The 23,350-nt window shown below is 38.2% G+C and overlaps 3 protein-coding genes across 9 annotated transcripts in view; 2 read left to right on the top strand and 1 right to left on the bottom strand.

The window, feature by feature from the left end:
* Positions 1 to 154: 154 nt before the first annotated feature.
* Positions 155 to 805, top strand: LOC132266149 (dynein light chain roadblock-type 2). The gene is made up of 3 exons (XM_059767000.1): positions 155 to 277; positions 337 to 415; positions 483 to 805. The coding sequence occupies exons 1-3, from the start codon at positions 275 to 277 to the stop codon at positions 692 to 694; spliced, it is 294 nt and encodes a 97-aa protein (XP_059622983.1). The 5' UTR covers positions 155 to 274; the 3' UTR covers positions 695 to 805.
* On the bottom strand, positions 701 to 9,575 carry LOC132266148 (KH domain-containing, RNA-binding, signal transduction-associated protein 2-like). Of its 2 annotated transcripts, XM_059766998.1 has the most exons (6): positions 9,263 to 9,575; positions 3,214 to 3,338; positions 2,593 to 3,113; positions 2,245 to 2,426; positions 1,797 to 1,953; positions 701 to 1,079 (listed from the first exon to the last, which is right to left on the bottom strand). In XM_059766998.1, exons 1-6 carry the CDS (start codon positions 9,474 to 9,476, stop codon positions 1,064 to 1,066), a joined length of 1,215 nt encoding a protein of 404 aa, XP_059622981.1. In that variant the 5' UTR covers positions 9,477 to 9,575; the 3' UTR covers positions 701 to 1,063. The 2 variants fall into 2 exon arrangements, with proteins under 2 accessions (XP_059622981.1, XP_059622982.1); XM_059766999.1 differs by lacking the exon at positions 1,797 to 1,953.
* Positions 9,576 to 9,721: 146 nt separating this feature from the next.
* LOC132256403 (KH domain-containing, RNA-binding, signal transduction-associated protein 2) overlaps positions 9,722 to 23,350 on the top strand; it is a 41,404-nt gene continuing 27,775 nt past the window's right edge. Inside the window, exons 1-2 of one of the 6 annotated variants that reach the window (XM_059752809.1) lie at positions 9,722 to 9,863; positions 22,501 to 23,053. In XM_059752809.1, the coding sequence (XP_059608792.1) occupies positions 22,969 to 23,053 (85 nt within the window). In that variant the 5' untranslated portion in view covers positions 9,722 to 9,863; positions 22,501 to 22,968. Of the gene's footprint in view, positions 9,864 to 16,056; positions 16,594 to 16,616; positions 16,792 to 22,500; positions 23,054 to 23,350 lie in introns of those variants that run through there. The other 5 variants (XM_059752807.1, XM_059752808.1, XM_059752804.1 and 2 more) reach the window with 5 other exon arrangements.

Below are 23,350 nucleotides of genomic sequence, written 5' to 3'. Positions count from 1 at the left end.
TTATCGGCATGAATTATTCTATTGCCTTTCAAAAGGGTAAAGAGGGTAGAACAGTGAAAGAATAATAGACTTTTATGTGGGAATAAATGTAATTTTTCCTCAGAGCGTGAGAGGGGAAAAAGCTTCGCGCCATTTCCATTTGGGTGGGATTTTGGGTCACTTTCATATTCACCATCAGACATAACCACACTTTCGCCCCTCCAGTGGCCAAAACAACAGAGCAGTGACATCAATAATCTTTTTCCCGAAATCCTCCTGAAAAGATCCTGTGGAAATGGCAAGTGAATAGTGTGTGAGAAGCTCCTCATTTTTCTGATAATTCTCCATTTGTTGCAGTCGCAAGAAGTTGAGGAGACGCTGAAGAGAATTCAGTCCCACAAAGGCGTTGTCGGGACAATTGTTGTGAATAATGAAGGTACTGGCGGCAAATAGCGCCCCCGCCAGGAGTCAGGGAGCAGATCTGTAGTGTGTCTTCTTTGCAGGCATTCCCGTGAAGAGCACACTTGACAACACCACGACGGTTCAGTACGCCGGATTGATGAGTCAGCTGGCTGACAAGGCGAGAAGTGTGGTCAGGGACTTGGACCCTTCCAATGATCTCACCTTCCTGCGCGTCCGCTCCAAGAAGCACGAAATCATGGTGGCCCCGGATAAGGACTTCATCCTGCTGGTCATCCAGAATCCTACGGATTAAGCAGAATTCCACTATGTCCTTGAATATTTATTCTCTCACTATTCGACAGAGATACAAAATTTCTGATTACCACACAATAATAATTTAATAAATTTACTGTCATTACTAAAATATTATTTGGATTGCAATAAATTGCTTCTTGATGAATAATTCTACGATTAGATTCGAATAGAGTAAAATTTGTGGGAAATTTGCATCCTTTCTGCGCGCGTGACTTGAGCTGAAGTTTTCGGTCTGAAAAGGAAGAAAAATTAATGTAATTATGCAGAGAAATTGAACATTTCCTCATATACTTGCCTTTATCAGCTGATAACCGCTCTCTTTTCGTGGCAATTCTTTCACCTTCAACTGCTGATCCTCGCTCGCTACCTAAGTCCTCTGCTTCCTGCAGAAACAAATGGCATATTAGCATAATTCTAGATCTATAAATGCTGAATTCTCACTCTTGCAGTTTATTTATTTGCACGATCATCTTTATAAAGTCCTCACTTTTTTGGTGTTTGTGTGTGTTTTTTTTTTCTTTTAAGTGAATCTGAATTTTCACGGATTTCTCTGAAACATTTGTATATTTTCTTTTAGCATTTGTTACAATTTCCATATCATTCGAAAGACACTTTTATATTTCTTGTCATTTTTCTTGTCTTTTTATAATCCAATGGAACCTTAAAGAAATTGTTTTATCGGTTAAGATGAGAGTAAAATAATTTTTTTTAGTTTTTAATGAAAAAAATCTAACTTATGTTATTTTGAGCATTAATAAAATGCTCTTTTCTTAAATGCCAATTCACTCTTTCTTTTAAATTATTTTATTTCTCTCCTCAGAATCTAAAATTGCAAATTGTTAAAGTATTATTTTTTTTTATCGTATTTTTTCTCTCTGCAGGCATTTTACCGTGAATCTTAAATCTACTCATCATTTTGTCTTTTCAAAAAATATTTAAGTTTTTAAAAAAGATTTTAAAAATGTTTTAGCAAGCATTTTTTTAAAAACGTTTTCCTTATTTTTGGGCTTTAGTTTAACCCCCGACATTTTTTTCAGTTCTGTCCAAATCAGATTTTACGGCAACAAAAGGAGTAGAAATATTTATATTTAGACATTTACTTAGATGATCTGGATGTTTGATAAGGCGAGCTGCGATATCTTTCACGACTTGCATGGGCGTGATGGTGCTTTGTCGACGACTCTTCGTGTCCGCGCGCCGACGGATATCCACCGCTACTCTTCCAGGATGGCCGAACCGCCGTCGCACTTGGTTTCACTGTATTTTGGCATTATATTTGATTTCATTAAGACTTTTTAAATGGCGAGTCACATTGCATAATTATTATTTAGACATAATGTTATATCTCTTCATTTCCCTTTTCGCTTTTGACGTCCTTTGGCTGAAATATTCCTCTTTTCTTTATATGTGTTTTATAATTATTCATAGTTCATTCGATAAATTTATACCGCGATTTTCATTACTTTCTCTTCTCTTACGTAAAGTCACAATCATCCTAATTTTTGAAAAAGAAAAATAGTAAAACACAACAAAGCGTGGCTTTATTACCTGGATACGTTGGAGATCCTCTATAGTATTCGCGCCTGTACTCTGGAGGATCGTATTCGGGAATTTCGTAGCGCGTTCGCGATGGAATCGCGGAACTGTGATGCGCATATGAGTATCCCTCGTATGGCGGATCATCGAAGACAGCAGCTTCCTCGTATTGCCTCGCACTCGTCGGCGGCGGCCTGAAAAGGCACAGAGTGAAAACTTATTTAATTTGTTGGGGACTCTTTTATCAAATGAGTGATGAGTCTGTCGAATCAGCAAAGGAAATCACACTGAATATACATAAGAATTCCACACACGTCAAAGATCGCCAACAGATCACCATTGAGGCGCTCAAAGACTCACCCATAACTCTCCTCCATGGCCGTTCTGGCGCGATCCAGTATCGACATGATCTTCTGCTTGGCCGGCATCACAGTGCGTCCGGAGACTTGAGTGCGCGGCGGAGGAGTTGGCGCCGGTGCGGCGCGGTAGTACGCCGTCACGGGCGGTGGCCGAGGTTGCGGAATGGCTCTTGGCTGCTCCAGCTCAACATCGTGCTCGGGATTGTTCTCCGACAGCAACTCGCGGATCTGCTCACGCCGAATGTTGTCATTGCTGTCCGGAATGAGGTACTTTCTCACCTCGGCCAGGGCGTAAGCAATCCTCGCGTGTGCCTCAGCCGGCGGCGCCAGAGCAGAAATCTCCACGTGCAAGTCATCATTGAGATGTGCATACTTTGGCTCCAGCGACGCCCTGAGTTCCTCCTCGCGCTTGCGATCCTTCATAGAGCCGCGGCCCAAAACTGCCATCTTGCACATTGTCTCCTCCTGCAGGCGCTTCATGGAATTGCCCTTGGGGCCCAGCAATTTACCCACGAAATTGAACTGCGCCCAAAAAGAGAAGACGAAACAATAAATTAGTGCCGCCAAGCAATGCATAATTAACTCGACACATTCGCAACTCCACGAGAATCTCCCTTCACACCTTTGGATGCTCCTTCACGGGCACAAGAACTTTTACATTCACCCGAATCTGCTTCTCACGATAGATGTCCACATAACGATTTTCACGTGGTGGTACTTTTCCACTTTGCTGGACTCTCTGGATTTCTGTGATGGGCGAAAAAAAAGAAGCACATGAAAGAGAAATCAGGACACACAATCCGTTGAGAAATCTCCTCGCGCCAAATGTATCTATTCTCGTTCCTTTTTTTTTGTTTATTCTTTGCCCACCTCACGGTGACCGCATAACAAAAGCAAATAAATGCATTGGTCAAGCACATAAATAAAATAATGCTGTACAAGAGGTGAACAGTAAGCAATTTATGAGATCCATATGTACACAACAAACCATGTTGAAAAATACTGCACAAGAAACGCCTCGACACAACTATAATAGCAATCCCTTGTCCTCTGTGTCCATTTCTCAATGGGAGACTTTTTACTTAAATAAATCATTTATTGGCAGTTGTATTTTTTTTCTTGTCGAGGAAAAAGTGCTTTTTCCTTTGCCCATGTTGCCGAATGGAGTTTCCTTTGCCATTCTGTACATATATAGGGCAAAAAGGAACCACTAACATTCACCTCTATTTCCTATTCCATTTATCACATTCCATGTAAAACGTATGTATCTTTGTGTCTATATAATTAGGGTGGAAATTTCAAAGATGAATAAACTCTTTTTCTGATTTTCTCTTTCTCTCTCTGCGGCTTCACATTCAACACTGTTTATCTTGCCTTTGAATTTCACCCTCATTTTCCCTCTTGACCGAAAGGTAACATATATAACCATTAGTGAAAATACACTCTATAATATTTGGCAGCAAATTTCCTAAAATACACTCTCTTAATGCCAAGGAGAAAAGCCTGACCACAAAAGTGGGTGGGCAAAGAAAATTCAGAGCGGGAATGGGACAGACAATAAAAGCGACGATGGCATTGTGTGTGTGTGTGGAAAAAGCTTGTATGCCAATTAACGAGAATGCCTTTTTCTCTTCTCATTTCATTTAACTTTCCGTACATATATAAGAAAAGCGGCCAAAACTTTGTCGTATCTTCGTCACACCAGTTAGAGTGGAACTTTCACTCAAATTTCCACCCAAGAGGAAATAGTTGTTAAAATTTTATATGTGTCTAAGCTTCTCTCTCTCTCTCTCGTTCACATTCACTCCTCAACTGCACGAAGAAGTGTGGAAAATAAATCTTTCACTATCTCTTCCCACACATTTGCTCTTCCTGTGGCACAACATCCTGCAGAAAACCTTCAACTTTCAAGCTCTGTAGGCCAGAGCAAATTAGATAGTTGTTCGACCGAAATGTATAAATTGTTATATAAATTCTGTGTGGCTGAGGAAATAAATCTCATCTGAGTCACTCTTTAGCTGTGCTTTCCCCCTCCCCCATCTGAGGATGTTGTCAAGAGAGAGATAATACAGTCAGAAGTGGTGTACAGATCAGCAGGAGTATTTAAGAAGTGGAAATGTTCCAAAGCATACAATATTCCTTTTCTGAGTACTTCTTTTACTCACAAAATTATCCAAATCTTTCAGATTTCTTTTGATTTTAACGCACAAATAATCGTAATAATGCTTCTCTGGGTTATGTAACGAGATTTTGCGTTTTCATGCAATAAACAATGTTTTTCTCAACTTCTTATGCTAAGAAAGAGTCTTTGAAGATCTCTTAGTTATATGTTGAGATTATGGTTGGAAAAATGTCAAAAAATGCGGTTTCTTATAATTTCAGAATTAATGTGCACACAGTCTAAGAATTTCAAGTGCTATCAAGCATATTTGGAAGTGTTAAGAAGTGATGTACTCTAAACCATATTATCATCCCCTTGGACATTGTTGCAAAATATATGAAAATCCACTCATGAAGTTATACATTATATTTTATGTTGGTCAGAAATATTAAATAACACTCTCAATATCTCTCAATGTAAGATGAGAAATTCCCCGAAATTCATCACATCTTCTATAAAAGTTTGGGTCTGAGTGGATTTTTCACTCCCTTTCATGGATATTATTTCCTCGCCAAACATTCTGTGAATTTCATGGCGCAATATCGCGCCTTTCTCCAAAAAAACAAAAAAAAATCCCCAAAAACAGCGGATGGAGACGGAGCAATATGTTGGTGGCATCCATTGATTTAACCCATTTTCATTTATGACCCTCTGGCAATTTTTGGCCAGAAAAAGAGAGTAAAAAAAAATATTATCTCAATTTATTTATTTGGGCGTTGAGCGTGTGTGTGTGTTCACTTTTGCTAATGGAGCCCGAGAGTGAAATTGTTCACAGGGTGAAATATCCACCCCATTTGCCCATCAATGGCTAGAGGGAAAACACCTTCTGATGGTTGCACACACCTATCCAGACTGTGAAACCCAAGAATTTTCTCAACTCCACTCAAACCCATCCAGACACTTTTCATTTGCTGTTTTGAGAGAGTGAAATGAAAGTTAATTTTGCTATTATTAATGATATTAAGTAAACAATTCATGGAATGTACGTGAGTTTATGCCATGAAAAAATAGTAACTTATATTACGCGCTGAAGAGACAATGGACCCGGCGGTATGCTAATGAATTGAATTAACATCCACAGGAAGTTCTCCTCTTTTAATTACTCCCAATGCTTTCACACAAACTCTTCCGGTGGCACGAGAGGAAAAAAAAAATAGGAGCAGAAGAAGAAGCTCATGCAGAAGAAGCATTCGTGGTGGTATTTCAAGTTTTATGAAAACTTTCTCGGCAATTGCGTTAAGTGTATGGCAAAGCCAGAGGTATTTCTTCGTCTCCCCTTTTGCAGACAATGTTAATAAATTTTTAAAACTTTTCCCTCCACCAACATTTTTTGGGCACACAATTTTTCCACATCACAGAATGTAGAAAATAGAAACTGAAATATACCAATTTACAGAGGAATTTATACCACCTTTCTAAACTAAAGAAAATGTATCAAATCTTCGTGTTGAGACAGAGAATGAAAAATCTCTATCACCCTCTTTTGCTTGGAGATTTATCTTCTCAACGTCGTCGTTTTGCTCGCGCCACAGCTTTTCCAACCTCTGAAAACATGATGAGAAAAAAAGAAATGTGCCACTTTCCTTCTGGAATACTCAATTCTGTCCTTTTTTCTCTCACACTCTTTTTTGTTCTTCACACGCCAACAGCGAGAAAATATGAGAAACTTTTTAACTCAATAATCTTCTATCAGTTCAAGAAGAAAATCATAACACACTAAATAGAAAAGTCAATTTTGAGTATGGCTGCCTGTGAAAGTCGTTCTTTGTGCCTTCCTCACTTCTTTATTCTTCTCCTTGTCTTCCCCCCTTTTTTTTTTTTGATCGGATCAACAATAATAAATTCCCGTGATTTAGTCCTCAACTTTTCATCCTTCATCGCTTTCCCACCAAACAACCAGTCACTTGTGATTTTGTCCTCAAATTTAAATACAATTTATATCGTCTGGAGAAATTTTCACACACGCTTTCTCTATTTGTTCGTCATCCCGAAAGCTCCTGCTTCTAGCTTCCTTCATCGCGCCCATCCAGCAAAGCAGGAGATTGATTTTTCTTTATTTATTTTACTCCCATGTTTTCTTGTTTCGCTTTTTTTCACCCCTTCCGCACGTCCACCCTTTCTTCTTTTTCTCTTTCTCTCTCTCTCACTCTGTGCCCATGTTTGGCCCTCAGAAGCGCACAGGGAAAAAAAAAAACACATTTCTCAATAAAGAATGGATGCCTTTGTTGTTCTCCTATCGATTTCAGTTCAAAATGTAATCAAGCTCGTGTCAACATTTATAATATAAACCATATATTCCATTTCACCCTCAATGGCTTTCGACACTTCTTCGGCTATGCTTTTGGGAGATGATGTATGCAAGATAGGTGGGAAATAGAAAAGCATTGAATCTCAGACACCTTTATCAACCCGATTCGCCGCATCATCGACAGTATTTACGACGACGAATTGATAGATCACAGTTGGGAATTGTTATAATTCCGGTTAAATGTGGATGATATGAACTTCTTAGCTGGGTTTCTAATCTCTCAATAAGACAATAATAATTTTGAATGATTGAAAAACTAATTTCAATCAAGGACAATAAAGAGATCTAATCGAAGGGAAGGACGAAATCTAACAATTTTCAATGTTACGATGTGTGAATCAAGTGTTAAGCAGAGAAAATTCTCAAGTAATTCAATTTATTTTTTGACGATGTGACCACAATTTCGCTCAAGATCCAGTCCCGGAGAGTGTGACAAAGTTGTTTAAAGAAGCCCCAAAGACTGTTGAAATGTGGCGAAAGGTCTGGCCATTCATCCCATATTGGGCAATTCATTTAATGAGATATCTTTCCCGAGCGATAAACATAATTACGGACGGCAAACCATTTTCCTGGGCAACAACTTTTCCTCTCTCTCTCTCGCCCTCAGTTTTTTTTTCTTCTTCCTCATCTCGCTATCGCTGCCCGAGCAAAGATGAAATGGCAAACTTTCTTTTCTCAAAATAAGTTCAAAAGTTACACACATTCGATATGTTACATATGTTGTGTTGTGTGCGCCATAAATGATACAATGAGGCGATGGCAAAACACACACGATGAGAAAAGGACATTCGCAATACATGGATCCCTTTCGTGACATGATTCCAAACAAAAGCAATTTCACTCAAATGGTTAAATGGGTATTTCTCTCAATTTGCGTAGATATGATAAAATATTTATAAAATTCAATATCCTTATCCACCCCTTTTTCTTTCTTCTTCTTCTGCAAGGAGGAAGAGAAGAAAAAAAAGACATTAGAGAGACCAAAGACATGTCAAACACTCTTGTGAGTCTGAATAATAAATGATCATCTCACAAAATGTACTGCCAGTCGAATTTTATAGAAATTATTAAATCTATCCTAAAATTCTCCATGACTTTTCTTACAAAAAACACACATACACACTTTTCAGAAGAATACTCTGCAAGTAGAATGAAAAATTAAATTTTCAAACAATACCCTCAACTCGTATTTCATCTGGAGAGACATGAAAATACCTGTGCACAAAGGAATTCTCTAAAATTCATTTGGGGCCCAAAGGATGTGAACACACACACACACACATTCTTTCCAACCATAATTTAATATAAAAAGTCATTCCTTCGAAAGCATTAGAGACGAAGCAACAATACACAAATGAATTTCATTTACTTCAATGCTGATATCCCATGAATCCTTTACATTTTCTCTGAATTTGCATGCTACAATTGTGTATCCTTTACAACTCCTCTTGTTGGTGAAAATACCAACAATGTAATAACTCTTACTCTCATTTCTTAGTCCGTCGTCGCTCTCTCTGTGTGTGAAAAGCTCTGTGACTTATTGAATTACAAACCCCAGCGAATGAGAGTTGTATATTTGCAGTTTCTCTAACAATTTTATTGTCCCTTGAGCAGAAAGTTGCCCACAGTTTTAGTTTGAGAAAACTCTATTAAGAATCTCTTGATTTATTTAAAAACTTTTCACGCTTCATATATAAGTTCTCAAAATTGATTTCGATAATCTAACACGAGTGGTTTTGAAGCGTCTGCAGAGGAAGTGCAACAATACAACTTTACTCTTAACTTGTTGCGCAGCACTCTGAAAAGCAAACGTGCTGATAATTAATCTCATAAACCGCAACTTAATCACTTTTGTTTCTAGTGTTAAGTTTAGTTGAGTGAGTTACCATGAAAGGAGAGAAGATTTTAGCAAGGATCGAGAGGTATTTAAAGGATTTTTAGAGCTAATCACAGGACATTTAAATTTTTAAAATACACCTAAACTACCCACAATCTATCAGGTCTTTGGCAGGGCCTTGCGGGCCTCTGTGCGAGGACTTCTCTATGGTACGTGTCGGCTGAAGAAGGGAAAAAAGGACCTCGTGAGTAAATATTGATCTATTATATATTCATGGGCCAAAGTGATAATCATGGCGGCCGGCGAAAACACACACTTTCGCTCAAATTCCCTGAAATTTCCACTATGTGGCCGCACTTGCTCACCCTGTTCCAGCAGTTTGTCGCACAGGGGGTACTTCCGGTCTATTTGCACCCGCTCAGACAGCAGTTCCCGGACATATTCGGTGGTTTTCTCATTTACAGGAGCCTCTTCGGCGTCCTCCTCTACATCGCGCTGCAATGTGCTTTTCCTCTTAAAGTCACTCGATCCATCGCCGTAATTGGAGTATTCTCCGTTCCCTTCGAAACCCTCAGCCATCCTTTTGAACTCTGTTACACGATTTAGTGAGAAAATGCAGAAGAAAACACAAGAAAAACACAGTGATTATCTTCCGTGCTCTCAAAACGTCACTTTACTCACCACACTCGTGAGGAGAAGAGTAAATTCACCACAATCCGAAGTGAGCTTTGATAGTCGTCGGCAATGTGAGCGCGTCTTTTTTCCCTTCCATTTTCGTACAAATTTCACGTTTAATGGTGCATAATTGATTCTGAAATCAATTGCAATTAGCTGCAGAGGTTTTATCTCATGTGTCTACGGTGAAATTTCCAAGAAATCTTTGTGAGAAAGTGCGTAGAAGAGAAGTTCAAAATTGTATGGGAAACCTAACCTCGTCGTCTTCTGAGGAAGCAGAGAAAAGCTCAGGTGGGAAAAAATTTGTATATAATAATTACATTGTCATTCAGTGATTTTTCACTTCCTGCAATACATGAGCTCGCCAGAGAGTACATGAGCTTTAATGAGGGTGAATCCGAGCGCTGTCCGTCCATACATTTCAAAGGTAATCACCCTCGAGTCCCTAAGAAGTGGGATGAAGGCAGTAAAAAATGATTCATTAATCTCTTCTGCGATGGGCAACATCAGTTGCTTCATTTATTATGTGCTCCTCTCACTCAATATTTAATAAAAAATATTAATCACCCCCCGGTGGCTTTGAGGGTGGCGCTCAATATTATTAGTTTCAATAAATTTCTCCTTATTGATGCCTGTGGGATTAGAGCTTTGCGGCTATATTGTGGCATCTTTGCCTTCTTACGTGACAAAATAAATGAGCTTTCGACACCTACGTAAGGTGCGATAGGTGTACATGTTTCACGTTGCCGTAAATAATAAGGAAATTTTTCCCTCTAGAGGACAATTTGAGAGAAAAAAAATGTCCTAACGAACTTATTGTAGAGAAAATGTCGAGTCATATTTTCAGGTCAGTTGCAATACTTTCTGGGGAAAAATCAAGAAAAAATGCAGCAAAAAACTTGTTTGGAATTCAAGCGTGCAAATGACATTGCAATTAAATTTAAAATTTTTCTTGGAATGGGAGAAATGATACTTTTTCTTCCTCATATTTTTTCCACTCTCACCCAACTTTGAACAAATCTCAATTTCACAGTATACAAAGTGCGAAATAAAGATAGGATCTAGTGTTCTTGGCGAAAAGCTCGCGCCTTGTAACGAATACAACGTGCCACACGTGTTATATAGTATTTTCAGTGTTTTATTCCTCAAAAAAATTCAAGAAAGCACTTTCTTTTAATGTCAACCCGTCACCGTTGCATGAAAATGTATCCATACGAGTTGGGGGGAAAAAGCGTGCGCGAAGGATAAAACAACAATTCTGCAAGAAAGGGAGAAAAATGCTAAAGTTGGGAAACACGTATTCAAAGAACTTCAAAGCTTACGAAGAAATGGTTTCAGTGTTTTTTTTCTCTGTCTCTCGTTCGTCGCGATGACGTTGGTTGTATTCACAAATTTATGTGATATTGTACAGTTTTTTTTTAACTGAGCTCTTTACCCTTCTCAAATTCATGCAATTATTACACTTTGATGCACGCGGGAAAGTTTTATTTCCAGTCTGTCTAATCTGAGAATTGTAAAGGTGAAAACTGCGGGCAAAAGTCGAGCAATTCTTTTCTCAGCGCTCGGACTGTTTTTATGTCGCGTGGAGAGCTTTAAAAAAATAACTTTTGAGATTTATTGCACAATATTAGTCATGAGAGCCTACAAAATTCTTGACTCCCCAGACAAGTGCCACCCTTGGAAGGTGTGAATGAAAATTGTGAGAGCTTTCTTTTTCCGCACTCTTCACGACGAACACCTTCGGAATTTATGATATCATAACATCCCCACGGGCACACGAAGAAATCCCCTATATTTATTTTATTGATTGGACGCTTTTCCTATACCTTTCTGGCTTTTTTTTATAGTACGCGCGGCAAAAAGCGGAGTGCGTGCTATTGAATTTCACTTGGAATTTCAACCCCTGGTCAACACTATGCAATTCAATCGAAATTTTTCACATACATTTCACGTGCCATCCGAGATAGTGTTTCCCAGAGCGTTTTTGACGATGAAAAAATTCCACTCGCATCCATTTCGAACTTTGACTACAGGAGCCAATAAAATGGGCAACCGAAAAACACCCAGCGACGGTATTATGCTAAAAGTTCCCTATTATTTTGAAAAAGACAGCGTCGTTTGAATGACGTTCAGTGAAACACCGTAAATGTCTGTGAATTCCGGCTAATATTTGTTTATCGCCATAATTACGCCAAATTATGTGAAATATCGCTTACGATCTTTGCTTCGTTGTAGTAGTTGAGAAAATAGTCAATCTCAGTCTTTCTCAGGATTACACTGATAGAGACTCTGACACATAATCTGTAAGAACAAATGCTCCTATTCTCCAGAGATACCAAAATCGCAGTGTGAAACATTTAGAATGCATTATTTGATTAAAAATTAACTAATTGTTAACCAGATGAGTTCAATTTCATGCCAGAATTCATGACAAATTTTATGAGTTCTAACAACTCTGTATTTTTCTTCATAAAATAGGGCAATTTTAGCATAATCCCTTTGCAGACAAGCCTTTCGGGGCGAAACCCTTCTCTGGGTCATCGACGAGGTGTGCTTTGAGTCATTTTTCAAATTCCCACCGCACTTTCTGGTTAATCCACTCTCCATTTTGTAATTGAAATGGCTATAAAAATGAATAAATAAATTGGTCCGCCGTTGACTAACATCTTACATTTTGGGAGGGTGCCTTGACCCATGTAATTGACGAGAGAAAGTGCGGAAGCGAGAGAGAGAGAGAAAGAGAAGCGAGTGAAGTGGGATGATAATCTGTATAGACTGAATAAGCAAATATTGAGGAGCATATTACCCATTACACATATAGAGAGATTGGGGAATGATGAGGAAGAGGAATTTGGCTCTATCGCATCCACTTCATGAATCATGAGCGTGTGTGTCTTGAAGAAATGCCGGAGAAAGAGAGATTTCTTCCATACCAGATTGAGTTATTTGCTCGTGAAAATTTAATATTTCACCGTTTATCTTGCATCTGAAAGACAAACACGACCCACCACACATCCCTTAAGAGGATTTATAACCCCCAGGAAACTTGTTACTACGCACGACTATACTCTAATTCGGCATCCCCATCGGTAGGTATGTTATGTGAAATCTCCGGTGACAATCAATGTATTTAATCTTTTATAACACTTCCATGGCGCTCTCAAATGAAAAGCCAATACCGTACAAATTTTGTGAATTGGTTCTCTTCAATATCGCGCATTAAACATTTGTCGAATTCTATGCAAAAGCCCCAGGCTAAACCCACCTACAATTCGATTAAATATTGTGTGTATGTGGAAAATATGTGTACATGTATAATATGTGGAATAATGGGTCCAAATGTTATCACTCGGCCTACCCGACAATGATATTGTATACATAAATACACTTATAACATCCATGCAATCCGTCCATTCGAGTTTGGGGACAAAATCATGGGTGGTGTGCGAAAAAGGTTTCGCCATATTCTCTCTCTCTATTGAAGTTTTTCTAACTTGTTGTTTTTTCTCCGATATTTTCCTAATTCTCCCAATGGGCCAGAGGGAAAAATGCCATCATTATCCTGGGGACTCTTTCTCCCCTGGTTCTCCCAATATGCCATATAAATCAAGTCACTGATGCTTGAAGGGATATTTCATTGATAATAAGAAAAGTTTCCTCACATTTTCTTATGCGGCCATTAAGTCTGAAAAGTGCGATATTTTCTGACGCGCACGCTGCTAAATATCCTTTAATAATACATTTATCATAATCACTTTGTCTGCCAGGTTTAAACCTATATGGAAATCAAAGGAAGTAGTTTGATTTGTGATGTTTTGCGAAATGGGGGCGACTGGTGAAAAGTTGCCATCAACACTATTTCGACCACCATTAATTCTGTCATTTTATTAGACCGCCAGGAAGAGAGGTTGTGTAGAGTGGAAACTATAGTGGATTATCTTACAAGAGCAATTCATCAGGGGAGAAGACATGGGCTTTACTGAAGAGATATGTGGGTAAAGTTTTGGATGAGAATTCAATTGTAGATGAACTGTTTGCAAGTTTCTTATATACGAGATAACCTCGCATCTTCAAAATACTCAATGACTTTGTCGCCCACTTTCTAAACATTTCGTCAGCACAAAAGGAAAAACAATGCGATGCACTAGATATTGAGATAATTGTATTGAAACATGGAGACTATAGTTAAATAGAGATTAATTCCACCGGTATAGACTCAGATAAATATGCAAATTCTGAGAAGTAGAACTCAACATCAATTCTGCAGCAATTTGCTGTTTCAGTATATTCACTGGTTGGGAATTGCATCCTCTTGTGGAATAATGACTTGCGACAATCACTCATCTTCATGGGTGGTGTTGTGAGCGCCCCGAGGATGAAAGGGGGAAAAGTCCACAAGCTGCTCGACAGGAGAAGTCTGTGTGGTATTAATGAGCATGAGACGTGTCATGGTGATTTCTTCCAAAATTACTCGCATCTCACATACCACTTCACTTACAATCATCAGATTCATTATCTCGAGAATGAGAGCAGACCGTTTAGCAAGTATGAGTCTCTCCCCAAATGGGGCACATGCTTGCGAAAATGTCACTTTGTAGCATTTCAACTCATTTCTCCTTCCTCACCGTTTCAGCTCCCCCCCCCCCCCAAACCCATCGCCAGTTATACCAACAATCGTGTTGGGTTTTTCTCGCCATTTTCCACACTCATCTCCCTCTCTCTGGGGGGCTCTTCACTGGGGCGAAATCACAATCACTGCCACTGGGGTGGATTGTCGAGACGAGAGATGAACGGAGATGAATACTTTGTTGTACAATTAAAAGAGGTATTTTTTCCTCCCTAATTCTGCACATCAAGTCGTAGAAATACACTGATGGCAATGAGTACCATAATTATGGGAATATACAACAGCAAAATTCAGAATTATGGTAATTTTCTCTACGGCAATGAATCCTATTCGAGCTTTCACACAAATTCTCAAAGTCCCGAAAACTTTTTACTATTTTTATAGTAATTTATTATTAGAATTTTTGTATTTTCTCTATAAAAGTTACAATATGAATGGAAATATTTTCCATGCCTTTATAGCAATTGTCATCATATAGTGGTTATGATTAATTGCTCGACGTTTCAAACATTACAGAAGGTATTTCCATATAAAGTGGAAAAATTTTGGATAAATCACGGATTTTTCCTTTTCTTATATGGGAAAAATTACAATGTTTTTTTTTCTCAGTGTGTGAGGAAAAATGTACTAATAAACAGCCTCTACTTCGTAATTTCCCCACACTCGACAATGTATGTACAAACCCTTTTTCTTGCACATGTAATCTTTCTCCCTGTCCTCGCAGTCTAATTAGTTTAAATATACGACATCACATTTGCTTAAGTACTCTTTCACTGAGTTGCACATTGAAGAGATGATGAATTTCTGGCATGACGAGCAGAGCCTTTGAGAGCTCAAAAATTGCATCAGTGGCACATTTGCAGATCTGCGGGGGGAAAAGTGTAAACTGGTGGAAATGTTAGCAAGTTGGTACTTAACTCGTGTGTATTTCATGGAGAAGATTAAGTGGTCACCACAAATTGGAAGGGTGAATTTGCTAATCATATGTAGAGCTGAATGCGGAAAGGACAGCAAAATACTCTCTCTCTCTCTCTCTCCCTCTGCTTCTATTGAATGGCAAAGTAGTTAACCTATTTTTCCATCAATTCACTCCTCACCATTCAGCCAAATATAGACGTTGAGGTAACTTTTAAATGTCGGTATTGCTCACCATGTTTTATATATAGCGTGCATTGCAATCCACTCCACATAATGCGCCTCTTCCTCTAGTTTTTTCCCGACAATTTGAGCGTCAATTTTCCTTGAAAAAGCTGTCGAGTTGAGGCGAAAGTGGAAGAATAATTCTTTTGAAACTTTTCTCATTGGATGAAGGTTTTTCATGATGCCCTCAGAGACACATACAATCTGACGGTGTTTTTTTCTCCTCTTCAACGGATAAGCGCCAGAGACTTTTCTTACGTGTTGATGACCATCTTAAGTGGTGAGATGAATATTTTGTGTCCATCATAATTGCTGTGGGGTGTTATGCAGATTTTTCCAACGGCTTATTCCAACTTTTCATCCCCTTGTCGCTAACGAAACGAGCGATGATTTCGATTGCTCGTTTATTCACGCACACACTCTCTCTCTCTCTGTTCGCTTTTCTCTCCTCAGGCAAATGGGAGAGAGATGATATTCCCGCCATTTGACAGTATGGGTGAAAGAGAGATGGTCTTATGTGGCGGAAAATCATCTGAGAGTTTCCCAGGAAATTTTCTACAGTGTGTTTCACAACACACAACGTGAAGCACAGAGTGGCGTCCTCCTTTTCCACTCATCTTCTGGCTTCTTTTGCCGCAACTGTTGGGGAAAATGTGTATACAAAATATTCTGTAAATCATCTCACATTTGTATTTCCACGCTTTTCTCTCTCTCTCTCTCTCTCTCTTCACTCTCGCACTCTCCTGTGTTGAATTTCCTCTCGCGCGCTTCGGGTTGAGCTTCTCCATCAGCATATTGTGCACTGAGGAAAATATAGCTCTGTTCCGATACTAGTCGCTCTACTAAACCACTTTTTCCACCGAGTCAGTCACTCGCCGATCTCGAAGGTGTCTGGTCGCAGTGATAAGCTGAGCTCAGCACTGTCGAGGGCATCCTAATGAGGCAAAATTGTGGTGGTGTCTGAGAAAAATGGTAGAAGAGTGTTCGGCACTTTAATATTAAAGAGTTGCAGTGTGACAACGGAAAGCACTTTGTAAACTTGATGGATTTTCTGTGCAGATGAAAGTTTGCGGAATAATTGCGGAGATAGTTTTCTGGTTGTTATTGTTGTTATGCTGAAAAACTCCATCAGAAGTGGTGGTGGAAGAAATCCTGAAATTAAATAAATGTGCCATAAAACTCACTATTCGTGTGACAGAGAATCTGACGAAGTTCACGCGCTCATTCGCACGGGCGAGATTAATTGGTGAGGTAGTAGTAAAAATTGCAAGAATAACTATAAATTAGTTGGGCTGAATTCCCCAAAGCACTTAATAGTGACAATTAAGATGATATATAAAATAAATGTACTTAAAATGTCTTGTAGTAAATTTAATGTGATTTCAACTGTTGAATTGGCGATAAATTAATTCATCATGCGTGACAAATATTCAATGGCCTATTGAAGTCGATGTAAGATGAATTATGAATTATTCTTCTCAACATTACATACATATTGTGTAATTCTCTTAATGCTCACCTCAACTCTATAGAAAACCCCCGTAAGATTCTCCTAATTGATTTGGCATTTGCGATAAATCTGGGCTTCATGCTTCCAGATATGTGTTTATATATAGCGTATAATTGAGGGATATTCTGATGAGATAATTCTACCCCCCCCCCCCCCTATGGATATTACCTTACCACAACTACATACCTGTTAAATTATCCTGCAAAGGATGGTTAAATGAGATGCATCGACCATTTTTTAATTATTCCCCCAGATTTCTTGCAAAATGCAAATTTGAGGGGTGTGGAAACGTGAAAATTTTCAACAATGCCCACATGCAATCATAGATTTAATTGCCAAGTTTTTCACCATGGCACAACCCTCATTTTTTCTCTGCATTTCGAAGAGGAAATAAACAGTGTATTGGAATATGAGCAATACACGTATTATTATGCATATCAATTGCCGTGGTTATCTGATTTTATGCATACAACTTCTAATCCTTATGCCACATACATCCGCAGAGTGTTAAATAAAGAGCCTCTGTAAACACGTTGCAAATGCGATAGTGATCGCAATTTTGACTAATTACCCCATTGGAAAGACGTATTCATAACTACTAACCTTTGATGTAGGATTTTTCTTATGTAAACGTCTTCCTCGAGATGCTATAATATAATTAGAGGGAATCATCAATTTGAGAATGTGTTTTTGGCACCAGCTTCTGTTTTCCTTCACACATCACCATTATATTGTATGCGTGTAATAAAAAGCTTTTGGCTGTTGATTAAGTGAAGAGGCACAAAAAATGCGTGTGTGCGGGAAAAGAGAGAGAGCGAAGGTGAAAGTGAGACAAAATTTCATTTCACCGAATATGAGAGGGTTTTATATTACAAAATTTTCTTATTTTCCCTCACAAATGTATAATGTACTGAAAGAGGACAAATTTCCCCCTTATATAATGATGCCACGGAAGGTGGACCGACTGTTGTGCGAGAGTAGACAAATTTTCACACAATTTAATGGTTATTTACAATCAGTTGCGCTGTGGAATTTCTATTTCTCTGTGCCAGACTTTTTTTCTCGCAATTATACACAAAAGCTCACTTATCACGGCAAGTGGGAGGGCGGGAAAAAAAACAGGGAAGAAATACACTTGAATTGTGTGGAGCTTTGTTAATAATTGAGTTACCCCTATTTTCTGAAGTTCATTCTTGGTTTTCCTCACGAAAAACTCCCTGGAATTGTCCTCGGTATTTGTACAATTTGAGAGAGAGAGAGAGAGAGAGAGATCTATCCGCGCTGCGGGAAGACTAGGACCTTTGTAATTAATGAAATTACCTACAAAGCATCTTCTTCTGAATGCATAAACGCGAAATTACCCATGTTTTTCCTCCATTCAGAGCAAAGGAACTTTACTCAACAACTGCACTGTCACTCCTTTAATTCCAAGTCACTTAGCATTTAATTTACGGTCCGGGAAGCGAAGTGTATCCGGATAAAGTACAGAAAAATTTATTGCACGAAGCAATTTCGAGTGTTCCTTATTCAACCCAAAAAAAACTTCTAGCCAAATGGTTTGATGGTAGAGATGTAAAAGAAGTCTGGAAATGTGTGTTTTCAGAAACCGCATTTAGTGTGGGAAAAATGCTGGAAACCAATTCTGGATGGTCTGTCAGTGGCGCGAGGGTTGCGAAATGCCGGTGAGACCACAAAGAAGTTTTCGTTGATGTAAATTGGATAACTTTTCATGTGCCCTGGATCCTTGCAAAAGGGCCAACACAGCCTGCTGGCCATAGAGAGTGATTGAGGAGGAAAAGTAATATAATAGCGTGAAAATGCATTTGTTGAAGTCCGCAATTCAACATACTTTACAACACGATTCTCATTTCTCGCTCACATCCAAAGGAAAATCCACGTGTGCGGAGATGAAAGGAGTTCCTGTTGTATATATTTTGAGAATTGTGTGTAAAATATGGCACTTGATATACAAAATGTGAAAAATTAAGTTGAGAAGAGCATGGCGTGAAAAAATAAATATTTTTCACGGCATAATTTACTGTTGGGGAGATTAGTTTATTAAAATATTTATCTGTAGCATTAATCATGTGGTAAATTTTCATCTTTCTGCCTATAGAGAAATGGTTGAACAATATTTTGTACATTTTTCACACTTTGGGTGGGTAAAATGCGTGGGTGTTGGAGGCAAAAACTTAAATTTAGAAAGGCAAAGAAAAGTCGCGTTTTCTTCACACTATGAGCGTCTCTCCTTTTGCCTGCGCTGGTCGTTTCTTTTTGCCGCTCAATGAGTCCAAACGGTACAAAGAGAAATATATAGTGGGTGTGAAGATAAACACACGAACTCTGTGTCTTCTCTCTCGCCTGACTGGGCTGTAAGGTGAGGAGACTCTTTGATTGTGACTTCTCCTCCTTGTCGCTAGAAACGACATCCGGACACTTGGACAAATTCGCATGTGAATTGAGGCGACACGACAAATATAATTATTCAAAAGCGTTTTGGCTTTGAATTGCTGCTACTCTATTATTAACTATTTAGTTTCTATCACTCATGACACTGTCTTTGCACTATTGCTGAGCTATTTTCACCCGTTGTCTGTGATGATTAACGATTTGTTTTCGCTGATGGACACAGTATTCACCCATGAGCACACAAATTCTGCTCTGTTTCTATAATCAATTGTTCCGGTGATATACAAAATGTTATTCAATGGTCAAATTATTAAACAAAATGATACTAAAGGACGCTGAGTGAACTATATTTTATACAACCTGCCGTAACTTCCACTCAAATGATTTTGTACGCCAAAGAGAAATTTAAGAAGAGCACGAATAACATTTACAATAAATTTGAGATGATTTCTTTACGATTGAATCGTGACAATCCTAAATAAATGTACACAAGAAGATTTTTTTTTCACCGCCGATTTATTTTCTTTTGCAATAAAACAACGAATACAGGCGTTGACTCTTTAAAGACATTATAATAAAGAGGCAATAAAAATTGTAGAAAAATATAGTAATTACTTTGGCAAACATTGCGACGGGTGTAAAATAATCCATTCAAATGTAGCAAAAAAAGCCCTTTTTCAGACAACCAAATCATTTTAACATCTCAAAAGTGAATTTGAAGAGTTTTGCTCATGCATAAAAGATTTTTCTTCTTGCAAAATAGAAGAAGAGCACAAAGTTAGGTTTAACATGCGATTTTGCTCTAAACTTTAAAGTATTGCATTTTATTCCGTACATTCACTTTGTGATGTAAATTCATCGCACGCGATTCTTGCAACAAAGCCAGGCACTTTTTCGTGGATATTAAATTTTGAATCTTCAGGATTTTTCCACTGGCAGGCATCAATATTTAAATCAGTGTGAGAAAATCGCAGCTTGAGACGATTCTGTGCGGCTCCTCGAGTGTTACAATGTGTGAAAACTGTGGTTTGGCGTTTTCGTGGTGCAACAATAAACGATTCACCTCGTTTAGTTTGAACCATGAAATTTTCAACATTGTGGTTTTGTGCTGAAAATAAATTACAATGTTAATTGTGTCTGTAACGCACAATTTCATTAAATAATAATAATACGTCATTTAATTGGGAATTTTAGCAATGAGACATGCAAACTTCGCTTCTCAGCGATGGTCTCTAGAATTCATGGGGCTGTTATAAATAGCAAACGGAGTGTCTGAGAAAAATGCAGTGCGCGACAGAAAAGTGGAGTTGTTATAGTTTGGAACAAAACAATAAGTCAGCAACAAGTTAATTTAGAAGACCAATGGTTCCTTCGTGTTAGACAAAATGCAGAGAATTCTCTTGTTTGATCACATGAGAATCTTTAAATTGAGAAACCACAAGCTGAAATGCATTTCACGTGCCAAAAAATCTATTTTTAGACATACACAGTATATAGAGCAAAAAATATTGTGGTGTGTAGAAATGAACATATTCAAAACAATCATTATTCAAGAGACTTTTCGTGATGAATCCCTCGCGAGCCAACAACCATATGCATTGTGTTGCTCTTAAAGTACTTTTTTTCACTTGGAAAATCCTGTGTGACTTTTCGCTCTGAAATGTGGGAAAGTTTATAATGTTGAGTAGAAAATCTCTTGGCTTTTCACTCCAGTAGAATATGGTGAATTATATGCTAAAATTCAGTCTCTCGCATGGACTATATGGCGCGATGTGTGAAAGGGTGATCTATCAGTATATCATTGTGCTGCTGACAGAACAAAATTCTTGGGGCTACTATAGTTGGAAGAACAGAACTTCCTATCGTGGATAAGAGGAAGCCAAGAATTTCACATATAGTCTTCCAATACTTCGATGCACATAAAGAGATACCCTTTTGCTGCGCCCACTCCATCGCATATTTCTACAATTGGTACATAGGAGCAGACGCAAAAAAGGCGGCAAAATGTGGTATATTTTCACTTAAACGCCCACATTACAGCGTGCGTGGTCTGGAGATGAAATTATGTATGAATAAATGCCAGTATTACGATTTTGCCACCCACAATCTCTCACACCCGCACTTCATTCTCTCTTTTTTTCCATAGACTTTCAGGAGCGTTTGCACCCGTTTTATGTGCACAATCGGAAAAGCCCAGAGAAAGACTTTTTCAATTGATTTTCTTTTACGTACAATAACTTTTCCCCAAGTATCAGCCAAGCAATATTTTTATGATAGTACAAAATGTGCGGTGCGGTGTGAAAAGATGTGAGAAATTGGATGACTTTTATTATGAAAAAAGCTTTATTATTTGGCTAAATAAAACATGTTATTGAGGCAGAGCTTTTTTTATATATATTTTTTTTGCACACCCATAAGTTATTGATCTTAAAGGTTGGCAAAAAGGCAGCAGAAAAAACGACCATTTCTTTGGTACACATTTGCGCTGGGTTATAGAAAAGACGGAAAAGTGCTCAATTTTACCGACAATTTCCAAATCAGATGCTATGTGAGGAGAGAAATTCAAGTGGAATTTTATTTTAATGTGTGTATATATGTATATATATATAAAATTCCTTCAATACGATAGAGAATCTCATTTCCTTCCCTTTTTCACGATATGGTTCGGTTTTTTTTTATATGTGTGTAAGTAAAATTTCAAATGTGAAATAGTAAATATGGTACACTTTTTACCGGAATCAGGAATGGGAAAATAACCTTTTTCGGGGACAAAATTTCGAGTAAATTGACTGGGAAAGAGCTCATGTGGATTTGATTGGTCGCTTGTGATAATTCTCATCCTTCCAAAATTGTGAATGGTGTAAAATAATCGCCCAGTGTCGCATAGTTTCGGCTCACAAAGCCGCTGGAAAATTTTTATTCCCACGGAGAGAATGGCAAAATTGACAATAATATCTTGTATATCCTATTGACTGGGTGTTTTTGATGGGGTCCTTAATTAATTTCAGTCGCAATGCTTGATACTAAAATTCAATATTTGCAGCATATTGACGCATGCAACAGATTGGGAATTTTGGCAATTTTCATAACTCATTTAATAAATCTTTAATGAGATTTTGGCACAAAGCTGTGGCACTAGTAATTAAAATCTAGACTTCAAATCACTCCACAAACACCAATAAACAGCGAAGAGAGTAATAAAATGATTTAATTGTTCCCCGTTTTTTTTTCTTTCCTTGCAGGTGATGAAATATAAAAATTGGTGAATGGTGAAAAGTGAAGAAATTATTGACACAGACTTCCGTTTGATTTTCTCCCAATAACAACCAACACAATCTACAGGATTTTGGCCATGACGAAAACTTTCTTTGTTGTGCCATATCCGGGAAGTATCGCATAATTAGATGAAATTCACGGAAGAGAGAGAGAGAGAGAGAGCAAAAGGAAAAGTCAATGAAGGAAATTCCCATGCAGAATTCATAAAAAAGGAAACAATTTAAAAGAGAATAAAGAAGGGATTCTTCGCGGAGAAGTGAAAGAAAAAGAGAAAGAGAGTGGGAAGGAAATTAATCAATAACGAGTGATTCCTGCTTTTTGGGACTTCGTCAACTGATGCGAAGAAGTAATTGGAGTACTCTTGCGGCTGAGACTCTCTGAACAATCTGGTTGCAGAAGAAAAAGAAGTAGCTTGCGAAAAGTTTACACCGGCTATGGAAGTTTTTCCCACCACAATGGAGGCTATTGCACAGATGGAACGCCAGGAAGATCGATCATCGCGAAACAGTAGCTCAAGTGGTAAGTTTCTGTTCCTCCTTCAATGCATATTCAATGTGAATTGTTTGGTAATGTGACAAAATACAGAATATCCCAGTATTCTATTCAGGTTTAGTCAGTAGGAATTCGGAAAATCAGTATTATTTTAGTACAACAGTTATCTAATGATCACTAAATTTACGAGACAATTTAGTTTTCGGTTAATCCGACTATGAAATCACACCTTTAATCAAACAAGAAATGACGGATTTATAGCAAGCACTTTCATTATAATTAGACAGAAAGCATGGAACTTTGCTAGTGATTCTCGCGTAAAAG

Source organism: Phlebotomus argentipes, unplaced genomic scaffold (genome assembly GCF_947086385.1).
Source record: "Phlebotomus argentipes unplaced genomic scaffold, Phlebotomus argentipes genome assembly contig_5, whole genome shotgun sequence".
Classification (NCBI taxonomy): Eukaryota; Metazoa; Arthropoda; class Insecta; order Diptera; family Psychodidae; genus Phlebotomus; species Phlebotomus argentipes.
The sequence above is the reverse complement of the archived record's forward strand: the minus strand, read 5'-3'. Positions and strand labels throughout refer to the sequence as shown.